We start from the raw sequence: 12,063 nt of genomic DNA, 5'->3' as shown, positions 1-12,063 counted from the left end.
TTCAAAGAAATTTTAGGGGTTGATTGATTAAGATGTTGGTTTAGGAAATAGTAAATTGGTTTCCTTAAGTAAACGGTTTTAGTGATAAAAATAGATTAATTACAAAATTCTTAATCAACTTAAACATCCAAAATATAATCATAAATTACTCAAAGAACCCAAATGAGCAATTACTGAATAGCTAATGGATATTCAAGTTAGTGAAACTGTGAACTAATCAAACGTGAACTGATGCTTGTTTAACTTCTTAGATTGAAACCAAAATTTAGGATTCAAAGATTTTAGACAGTGAAATCAGTGCTTTGACGAAGACCAGATCTTTCGTGATACAAGGTCAAGAACTGATCTTAAATTCTTAACTACTCCATCTGTTTCTTAAAGATAGATGTTTTTCTGTTTTCACACAAACACATTAATCTTGCATCATTTTTTTAAATTATCAAATTCTTTTTTAACCAATAGTCTTTCAATAATTCCAATTAATTTTATTAAAATTTGTAATTTTTGTATAGAAAACATAAAAAATCTATTTTTATGAAACAATTTTTTTTTTCTAAAACTTCTATTTTAATGAAACGGTGGGAGTATTATTTTTATGATGATTACCTTTTTGCAAGTATGAGTTCTCATTAGCTGCTTTCATTTACTTGCTTAGCTCATACAAACAAATAAATCATCTTTTCATTTAGCTAATTTTCATTTTTGAGAGATTAGTTTTGAGATCTTAGTTTTTTACTCAATTACATATATTAAACTGCCATTTTTCTATGTAGTTGCAATATCGTATTTGGGTTAACAAACTTGAGCTGTATCAAAGCTTGATATATCTATGTTTTACCAATTTCTAAAACATGTGTTGAGTCTTTTATCGAGTCAAAATATGAATTGTGGAATCTTTTGGTGTTATCCGGTGAGTTTACAGGAAGAGATTGAATGTTTTTGATTGATATATTAGAAGATTTAGTTCATCGATCTTATGTTGATTAGAGGTAGCAAAAATTGGTCTAATTGTATGAATATAATCCTTGTGAGCAAAGTATATTTAGTTGGCAAAAATTGATGTTAAGACAGCTTGTGAATCTATCAAAACTTGTTCTTGATGTGTGTTTCACCTCTTAAGTTCAAGGACAATTAATTCATTAGGTTAGCTTTTTTAGTTCATTAGTAATTAGAGTGATGACAAGTGGAAAGATTATAAAACTCTGTTTGAGTTCAAATGTTCAATAATGGTTCTTCATTAATTCTCTGACTAATAATTTATATTTATGATCTGATTTTCTGTGAATTTTTTAATACCTAGAATTTTTTTTCCACAGTTTACATCGTTTGATCAACTGTTTTTAATTTTGTTACTTTCGAAGCCAATCTTTTTGCGTCATCTACCTTCATCTGAACTGAGAAGTGAAGTACGTGTGTATCTAGTTTTTGTGGCTTCGATTTTGTATTACTATTGTTGTATTTTACTATGCATTTACAATTATTTTATCAGATTAAAATCCGAGTGATCAAAGCTCTTTTTCAGTAGCAGAAAGTCTGTCACAGCTGACATTCCTTATTATTGATTTATCATTGTCGGTTATTATTATTGGCTAAACATTGACGGTCGGTCCTTGCTATTGGATAACCATTGACGGTCGATGATTACAATCCACTAATGGTAAATCCTTAACTACTAACGGTCAATTAATAGTGGTTTAGCAATGATGATTACTCATTGTTTTACTTGTCTTGTTTTCACTGACGGTCCTCATCCTTGATTCAACATATAAAAATTGCTATAGTGTCGCTGTGAACTTCGAACCCTAAAATTGTGAGATTTGTTACCTAAATCATATATATAAACTGTAATCCTATAGACTTTTTTTGGGGTTCAACCTATGAACCCTATAGATTTTTTTCTTTTTTTGGATCAACATGAACCATATAGATAACAGAAGTATTTTAAAACATTAAGCCGGCAGGTTAGTGACGTGTCTTAAAATACGCAACACGATTGTCATTGACAAGGAGATTGCGTCTCAGAAGCAACTTCTAAAAATATCACTGGATGAAAATTCAAGACATATATATTGTAATAATAATGCATTTTCTAATATAACCAGATTTACTTGAGATTTTCTACATACACATGAACACATACATATATACGGCGGGTTCAATCTAGATAGTAGCAGACTTCCTTTTATCTTTAATGAATTAAGCAAGCTTAAAGTTTCAAAAAAAAAAAAAATTAAGCAAGCTCTATATGTCCCGTCAAAACCCCGAAATGGCGAACATAGATCATTTTATCGCTGAAGACAAAAAAAAGTTAAGAAAAATCAATGAATCCGTGATGAGATTCTTGTAAGATTTGATTTGACATCAAAGATGAGATTTAAGGTTGCTTTGTCCAATAATAGTTCGTAAATATTCTTAGTTGGTTGGAAGTGTGTGAGTCTCTAATTAATCATACAGTCTCAAATAATTGATCTTTTAACTTTAATAATATCTTAGGACTAAATTTAAGTGATATATTATCAATTTTGCATCATCAAATCGTGCTCGTGGAAGATGTACTAGGGCAGCTGGAAACTTATTGAATCCATTGAACGTTGAACATTTTTTGTTTGCTGTCTATGATGAAAATCCGAAAAGGTTAAATATCTTAACCGATGCCCCTTTTTTTAACATGCAATTATAATTAATTACAAGCTTCTTAATATAGATTGTAAGGAACTAATTATATATAAATTAATTTATGCAGCAATTAATATCATAACCGATTTGATTAGACGCTTCATCCAACACTTTTCAGAACCAAACGGAATATTATCAAATATCTCCGATTCAAAACTAAAAGAAGTTATTCATATGGAGGTTGATTTTGGTATCAAACGTTTTATATTAGTTTTGTTACACAATAAGAAATGATTATTGGTAAGGACTTGATCGATCACCTAACATGAAGGTTTGGCTAACGGATGCAAGATATATAATTTTAAAAATTAAGTCAGAATTTGACCTCAGTTCTTTTTTTCCGGGTACTAATTTTGACCTCAGTTCTTTTTTCCGGGTACTAATTTTGACCTCAGTTCTTTTATCCAAATCAAGAGATGCCCTTAACCTTTATATAATCTGATCTTTTTTAACTGTAAAGAAAGAATTTTTTTTCATTTCTACAACCATCTTAAGAAATACATATATATATATATATATATATATATATATATGTCTGCGTATATTTACTTATAAGATATTGATAGATATATTAATAATATCATATTATGTATGTACATAGAGATAGAGATATCCGTACATAATATGTATTTGGAAAATGTAATTTGATATGGTTATTAATCACCCTATAACATATACATTATGCATTAGCGCCAGAATTGATTAAGTATACCAAGTAGCTTATTAATTAAATTTGAAGCCGGGACGGCTACGAGTTCATGTAATAAACTGTGCCAAACATTTGGTCACTTTCTAATTGATATGTAAGACCACATATAAATATAATTTTGAATATAGAACGTACGTATAATTTAATAAATATGTGAGATTGATGAATTCTATTGGCCCTCAACTTTCTAATTATATTAGAAATTGGATCGTTGACGGTAATAATTTCACACATATAATCTTATCATATCTACATTAAACGAAATTTAAGTTGTGGTTACCATCCATATAGTCTGCCATAAGGTCTACGCATAGTCCTTATATATAAACATACATATATACACACACACATATATATATAAGTTAACCTAGATATAACTCTCTCAAAACTTTTTAGACATATAAATAATCGCGTGTATTTAAAAAAAGCTTTCGTAAGTTTTATGAGATAGTAAGTTACAAAAAAAAAGTTTTATGAGATAGTAGCTCTTAGATATGTTTACAAACATATACGTTGTGTACTTCACAAATATCCCACCAATATGCACTTATACAAACGTAAACTACATATTTTATTAAGCACATACATATTAAGATGTACACACATCAAGCGAATATATGCAAGATGGGGTACATACATAAACACCACCAAATTTACAAGGGTTTACTAGAATTGCTCATCATTCAGAAGCGGCCATTGAAATTACCCAACATGGAAATAGGGACGACGCATAATCCTCTAGTCCTCAAGTCCATATTATTACTGTTACTGTTGTTTCCTTCTCTGAGATTCCTCATCATCGTCAGCTTTTGTTCATCTCCTTCTTGGATTTGGATTTGATGATCCCCCATGCCTCTCATATTTCCCTATCAATACCGTATCGCAAACATCTTTACGTGTTACATCCATCGAATATAATGTAAAGATTATTAATACGAAAAGATCATATACCTTCCTTATAACTAGACAAACAAAGCTTATCTAATAATACAGGACCAAGTCTGTCTTAATAAACTAATATTATGCAAAATGAATCTTCTCTATCTTTTCCGTTTGGGTTATAAATGAAATTAAATTCAAGTTGATATATAGGTGGACACATAAATTTAAATGTATGAAAGAAAGCATAGAGATTACCATAACGAAACTAGAAGAGACATAGTCCTCATGTTTTCTAGGAGGCGTCTGAATATGTTCAATCTGACTGACCTGTTCAATATTATTTATATAAAATTATACATTTGCTATAACTACTACAAAGGGAGATTCTACAAGAGGAGAATAATAATAAAAGGATAAAGTAATTATTGGAGGTAACTGACTCATAATCAATCATATTTTACAATTAAATTAAAATTATAATTTTTTCTATAGATTTGCACCAAAAAAGAAAAGCAAAAGAAAAATTTTGGATTAAAATTTCAATCATGGATCATGTTTTAATTGGATTACGTTAAGTAGTATCTAACCTTAGGGCTATTAACCGGAGAGCTAGCTGTATCCTCCAAAGAATCATCCTCACAAATCTTTTTGGTTCTTGCCTTCCCAAACTTCAATTTCACCGGAAAATTAACTGGAAAACTCCGGCCAGAAAATGCGTCAGTGGCGGCGTCGGAGACCAGAGAAGGAGAGGCGTCCAGAATCGAACACGAACTCTTATCTTGATGATCGTTATCTTCATGATGAGTTCTGTATTGATTTGAGAAATCTTCAAGATAAGTTGTCCATCCACTCTCCTCTTGCTGAACACCATCATGATGATCATGATCAGGATCATCAATATCAGTATCATTATCGTGACGGTCGAAAGGAGCGTGATTTTGTTCATAAGAATTACAAGAGAATGTATCCATCATGTGGAGAAAGGAGGAATAAACCAAAATAAAATGGAATAATTCGTAAGTGGTTGCGTTTGGTATGTATATATATTAAGGTCGTTAAATTTTCGTGATATATAAAAAAGGAGAAATAAAACTAATTGGAGAGACAGTAATCGGAATCTTGATGTGGTCATCACATGGGTCCCAAAGCGTTGATCAAAATATGGAGAACTAAAAGCCAACGATGGACCTCTGTAGAAGTGTGACATTAAGCTATCTATAGGAAATATGTTCCACCATACAAAAGTGAAATATAAGTCCATTTTTATTTTTCGAAATGAAAAACATTTTGCATATGTAAACAAATACGCAGATTTACAGTCGTGGACCGATCGGTAGAAAGTGGGTAATACATAACGAGACCATACAATCATATAAGTAGGAAACAAAACATTTATATTTGTTCTTTCAAAATTAGGATATTGCTAAACTTAAGATTTGTATGATTTTATTCCTTCAGTGATGTTTTATCAAATAGTTTTGACCCAAAAATAAGCTTAAATGTGATCTGGCCCAACTTATCGTTGATTTGCAGGCATTTCTTTATTATTAGTTGAGACATAGCTTTCCAACAAACTCATTTACGCAATGGTAGAATATAAACTATACATTATGTGTCTGTCTGCAGAAAAAAAAAACTATTTGTAAAGTGCGTTATGATAATCGAAGCAAACGTAGACAACAACAAATTTAAACTACGATTAGTGCAAAAACGAAATTTCTAAATAAAAATAGAAGCCATAGAGGGTTGGTTAGCGTGAAAAGTAATTCAAACGGCTGATTTCGTTTTGACAAATATCCTCTAGGAACGCTATCATGATGTGGCTATCTGATTTTTTGAAAGAATAATTAAATAGTTAAACCTAAATTGTTAAAGTGGAGCAGTTGATGTATCAGTTATTAATATTTAACCCTAATACAAACCAAAATAAAAGAGAGAAGGAATGTCATGTATGTTCGTTGAACTTGACCACTTTTGATGTTGCGTGAGAATGGCAAACGCCAAATGAAGTAGACCTTTTTGTTTTATCGTTTAGCCGTTACAGAACGATGACAATTGAAACTATTGGACGTGATGTGCAAAAACATGTGAAGATGGGATACGATGAGAGCTCGGTAATTTTGAAAATAGTATATAGATTTGTAAGCTTAAAAATGGAGCACTTTTATAAGTAGATTTTTGCAATGTACAAAAAAATCATTAAATGTTAATTAGAGCATCTCCAAAAAAATTCTCTATTTTAATGTTTTATAACTCTATAATCGAAATTTCAAGGTGTTTTTCTCCTAATCAAAACTTCATACTTAACTTCAAAATTATTTGTATTTTACACTATGATCTTTAAATTTATCATACTAATGTAAATCCATAAAAAATTATAAATAACTAGCACATATATAAGAATATTACAGAAATATCAATTAATAAAATCTTACACTAAAATATAAAATTATAAATCAAAATACAATTAAATATTAAATCTCCAAGCAAAATACCATATTATTTCATAAAATTATTTTCGTAATGTTCTATTTTCGGTTACAAAAACATTGTTTGGACAATATTTTGGAGATTTTGGAGGTTCCAGAGTAAATTTACAAGATTATTGGTGATTATTGGTGTTGTTGTAATATTTGAATTTATGCAATAATTATGTCTTCATGTATCTTTTTTTAAAAAAAAATTAGTAAGTTTTTTTGTAATATTCTTATTGTCTAATTATAGTTTTAAAATATTGTAAAACTAGTGTCTAATTATATTTATTAGATATAGTGTAATCAAGTATACTCTATAACTTTGTTTTGAATTGTATAGATTTAATAACCAAATTAAAAAATGTTTTCCTAATTTTCACTTTAGTTAAACACAAACTATATTATGAAATAAAGTGAATAGTAACGAACAAAATTAGTTATTTATACAAACAATTCCCTCAAAGAAAAAAAATTATTTTTTTTAAGAAGAAAGAAAAAAAAATTAGTTTAGATTGAAAATTTGAGAAATCTGAATTTTACTTTGGAAACCCTCCAATCCTCGAATAAATTAACACCATGCCTCAAAGTCAAAGAAACACACATTCTTAACTACAACGTACATAAATTGTCCAGCTCCTCACTTGACAGCATCAACTCTGTAGTCTATTTAGGTTAAGAAAAAAAAAACTCAAGCGAAATGATATTTACTAGTATTTAGAATTTGCTGGAACCAAAATTCTCCAGCGGTAATCGAATGTGGAAACATTACAAAGTGAATAAGAAAAATCCACAATACCCCTCTCTCTTTTTCTTATCATGTTCCTTTTCTCTCGATACCATTTTTTCTCTGTTTTTCCTTTTTTTGTTTATTGAAAAAAAAAACAGAAGAAAGCGGGCGAAATCTCCGCCTCATCTCTCCATTTCGCTTTAAAAACGGCTAGAAACTGTGCTCCAATCAACCCCACGGCGGTGAATGAAACAAAAGAAACTATCATCGGATTCACTTGTTTTATATTAGATATATCTACAAATAGGTTTTGGAAGATGCTAGTAGTCGATGATTGGTTCTCCGATGGTGAGATTTCTCTCCACTGTCCATGGTAAGTCGAAGAGCTTCGCGGTCACAAACTTGAAGATCTTATTTACGTTTATGTTGTAAGAAGCACTCGAGAAGAAGAGAGTCGCGTTTAGCGCCTTGGCATAGGTTCTCGCCTGGCTAGCAATAGTCCATTGCAGATCGATAGGGAGCTGAATAAACTCATCAAACTTTGTTCCTACCATAACTGGAATCGCGGTCTGCATAGAAAACATAAAGTGTTTTATTAAGGAGAGACCGAAGCTGCCGTATGCATAAAGACATTGTTATATATAGAGAGAGATCAAACTGAGAATGTTATTAGTGTTGTCTTAGAATCCCACCTGATTAGACCTTCTAGCTTGTTGATACCAGCTAATCACACTGCATAATCATAAAAATAAGAAGAAGCTTTAGCTTTTAATTAATCAAAAGTTACATGTTGATAAGGCTGAACAGTAATTGTAGTACTTGTTAAGTGTGCAACGACTGGTGAGATCGAACATGAAGAGAATGGCTACAGAGTCCTTGCAAGCCATGGGGACTAGATCCCGTGATTTCTCAGCTCCTGTTTGATTAACATTCTAGTTAACCTCCAATGATTGCAATGGATTTAACATTTAATTGGTTGTTAAGAAGAAGAAAGAAGATTAACCTTGTAACTCCCAGATACTGTAGGAAATACGAGCTCCTCCCATGGATAACGTCTTGTCCGTACAATGGATCCCTTTCTCCAATTCTCTCATTTCAACTTGTTTCTCTCCACCAACATACTTCGCCTTCACAATCAAAATCAACCAATTCAAATAATCAATATTATTGTTTGTTTTCTTAAATTTTAATGTATGTAAGTTAATCATTTTAGCTATTAATTTTTTTAAATTTTGTGATTTGCTAGTGATCAATGCAAAAATGCAGCAACATGTAAACAAACATGACCAATTAACCATAAATTTAAAAACCAGTAATGACGTAGAGAGATCGAATGTGTATATGTAAAACTAACTAACCAGGAAGCAAGTTTTTCCGATCTCGGGATCTCCTAAGAGGCTTATTTTTAGAGAAACCAGATCAGAGTCCGATCTCCGGTTGCTGCCATCGTGGTTATGTACCGATGTGCGGCGTGCGACCTCACCTTCAACGGCGGGGACCGGAGGAGGGAGAGAACGAGAGACACTCGGAGACGGAGTGGCGGCGCGTGACAGCAATAAATAACTCTGTGATTTACCGGGAGCGCAAGGGACGATTCTGCTCAAGAGAATGCGCGTGAATCGACGGAGAATCAATACCCTACGGTTCACTAGGTTCCTGAGATTGTTGGTTCGAGCGATCTTGACGCAGGATTGAGCCATTTCGATTGATTAAGAGAAGAAGGGAAAATATAAAGTAGAAGGAAGAAGAAGAAGATGCAGAATCAGGAAGATCTGGTGATGGCCAGAGAGAAGCTGATTGATTCCATTTTGGCCATGAAAGAAAAAGGAAAGAAAGGAGAGAGAGGTAATATACGGAAAGCTTTCTAGGTTTCTGTGTTTCCTCCTCTTTTTCGGAGGGGACGACACTTCAAAGCTTTTTTTCAAAATATTATTTGTTATTTTTTATTGATTTTTTTGACACATGTGTGGGGGGGCAACGAGATGAGAGAGAGGTGGAGATTTCTTGGATGTGACGACCACAAATCACATTACACATTTTCGGGCCTACGTTGACCTTTAATTTTAATTAGTCATATGCATTCTAATCTAAATTACAGATCTATAGTATATCTTAAAATGTTTGAATTTCAGGATATTTTAATCTGAATTAAAATCATCAAGATACATATTTATCATTTTGAATATATTCATTTGATAAATCTTTGCAGTTCTCAAGGTATTTGCAAAGTAGACTTGTCTTTAAAATTAAACTGATTAAATTTAAAAATACAAGATTTAATGATGAGTTCATTTCAGATTTAGCAACAACAAAGCATGCAATGATGATGTGTGTCTTCGTGTACCACATGTCACATGTGAGCCATGTTTTTTATGTGTTTTTTTTTTTTTTTGGGAAAGGGCTTTGATGTGAGCCATGTTTTTCGATTGATTACGCAAGTTTGGGTTTCTTCCTATAATTTCGATATACTGAATCACAAGTTGAAGTGATATATACTCTTGTTTGTTTCACTGTATTGTTTTCTGCAATTTTCAATTTCTAATATCTTTTAACCAATACTAATTCAATAAAATCAATTAATTTTTTTTAAGTTTACAATTTTTCTATAGAAAACACAAAGATAAAACAATTTTTTTTCTAAAACATTTATCTTTTTTGAAATTGAAGGAGTGAAAAACAAGTTTCAAGGTTCTATCCACATAATCAAATACTAGTATAAGAGTAAACAAAACATATGAAATTGGAAAATCAAATGATGTTGATTTAATTCGATTTATAAAATGTTGGTACAGATGATGATATATATTTTGGTTAATAATTGAGACCCACGTGAATTAAAAAACCACATAATAAAAAGTAGCCAACTCAGATACATGTCTCCGACCACCGTGGCTTTGTTTTGTACTTATTAAAACCTAAATGTACTATGCTTGATGGCTGCTGACTTCTCTCGTTATTGAATGATTTACTAAAGTTGGGGACTGCATTAGGCTTTCAAAATCAAAGAATTGCATCTTTCATCATATCAGTGGCGATGCTTTGCTTGTCCAAGGTATTTAATTGTTGACAAGAAACGACGCCAATGTAACATGGCGACCATTATTGTCTTGTTCAGTTTTTTTACTATATTTATAGTTTTTAGTGATTCTGGTACTTTTTTTTTCCGTTATGGTTTGATGAGAATTTATATTTTTATGGAAAAATGACAGTTAGTCTACTAACTAACAAGAATTTGTCTTTCAACCGTTTTACTATGTTCATGCCGTCCCAAAAATGTTTAGGAAGCTCAAAGTTTGTCAGAATGTTGCCTTCATAGTTGTAGTTAAAACTGCCAATGAAAAATATATAAAAAATGTGTGTGGTGTGGTTTGAACAAAATATAAAGAAGACTAATTTCTCTTGTTTAACCATCAAAGCTAATATGGATTATATTTTCCGGAAGAAAAATAATATAATGAAGCCGGAAGATATGATAAAGATCCTTATCCTTGGATAATTTGGTACATTTGGAAAACCATGAATGATAAGTTGTTCAGAGGCATAGATAGAAACTCATTGCAACTAGTCAGGTATGCAGAGAGTGAGTGTCAAGCTTGGCATAATGCGAAGGAAACTATATATGTTCCTTCACAAGGACAACCTACTGAAGAAACACATGCCTTAAGCTTGGGTAATATTTGCATGGTGTATGGTTCGTGGACCTCCACAGCCCAGTTTAGTGGAATGTGATGGGTCTGGAAGGATAGCATGGGGAAAATTCAGCTTATGGGGACCAGGAACTTAATGCGGCGAGAAACAGTGTTACACTCATAGCTAGAAGCGGTAAGATGGGCAATGGAGAGTATGATACAACACTCGACCTGTCAGAGATTTGATACTGATTGCAAGGACCTGATTGCAATGATACAAGAACCACAAGTTTGGCCCAACTTCTCAACTGAGGTGGAAATCATTCAAACTATTCGGTTAAGTTTTTCAGACTTCAAGATCAGCTATTTACCAAGGACGCAAAATGAGATTGCAGATTCGTTAGCTAGGAATGCACGTTCTTTTCATAGATCTCTATGTTTTATTGGTTGTTCTATTCCGGTCTGGCTTTCCACACCACCTCAAGTTTGAATAATAGAATAGCTGTTTGCTGCAAAAAAAAAAAAAAAAAAAAAAAAACCATCAAAGCTACATATAGTTTTTTAAAATATTGCTTACATTTTTTGACTTAAAGCCAATGTTTTGCCAACTTTAGATCAGGAACGGGTCTGGTTATATATTTCAAATTCTTATAATAGTTTGTTATCTTTCTATTAAACACGATAAACATGGCTTCTAAAATTCCAGATAAAAGCTTATATAAAAACATATATATGCACTACTATCAATAGATGGGGTTTGTGGGATTTTTTTTCTTTGATATTTGGAGGGAATTCGACATTAACTCTGGCGGACAGAGAATAGAAAGACTCATTGTGTGGAGAGAAGATAACCTCATATCAGATACTGAACTATATCAACTCCAAATTTTTTTTCTGTCTCAACGCAAACGAACTGGGCTCAATTTATTATATGGGTACTTAGCTTAGTATATCATAGTTTCAGTT

General features: G+C 31.7%; 2 protein-coding genes across 2 annotated transcripts; both read right to left on the bottom strand.

Annotated features, from left to right (window-relative positions):
* Positions 1-3,939: 3,939 nt before the first annotated feature.
* On the bottom strand, positions 3,940-5,317 carry LOC106351413 (vascular-related unknown protein 1-like). The gene is made up of 3 exons (XM_013791218.3): positions 4,855-5,317; positions 4,523-4,594; positions 3,940-4,251 (listed from the first exon to the last, which is right to left on the bottom strand). The coding sequence occupies exons 1-3, from the start codon at positions 5,239-5,241 to the stop codon at positions 4,069-4,071; spliced, it is 642 nt and encodes a 213-aa protein (XP_013646672.1). The 5' UTR covers positions 5,242-5,317; the 3' UTR covers positions 3,940-4,068.
* A 2,112-nt stretch (positions 5,318-7,429) lies between these two features.
* Positions 7,430-9,401, bottom strand: LOC111204705 (septum-promoting GTP-binding protein 1-like). Its single transcript, XM_022699999.2, has 5 exons — positions 8,827-9,401; positions 8,472-8,595; positions 8,288-8,384; positions 8,161-8,200; positions 7,430-8,037 (listed from the first exon to the last, which is right to left on the bottom strand). The coding sequence occupies exons 1-5, from the start codon at positions 9,166-9,168 to the stop codon at positions 7,789-7,791; spliced, it is 852 nt and encodes a 283-aa protein (XP_022555720.1). The 5' UTR covers positions 9,169-9,401; the 3' UTR covers positions 7,430-7,788.
* Positions 9,402-12,063: the final 2,662 nt, after the last annotated feature.

This window comes from Brassica napus, chromosome C3 (genome assembly GCF_020379485.1).
Source record: "Brassica napus cultivar Da-Ae chromosome C3, Da-Ae, whole genome shotgun sequence".
Classification (NCBI taxonomy): domain Eukaryota; kingdom Viridiplantae; phylum Streptophyta; class Magnoliopsida; order Brassicales; family Brassicaceae; genus Brassica; species Brassica napus.
Note: the sequence above shows the minus strand (reverse complement) of the source record. Positions and strands in the feature narration are given on the sequence as shown.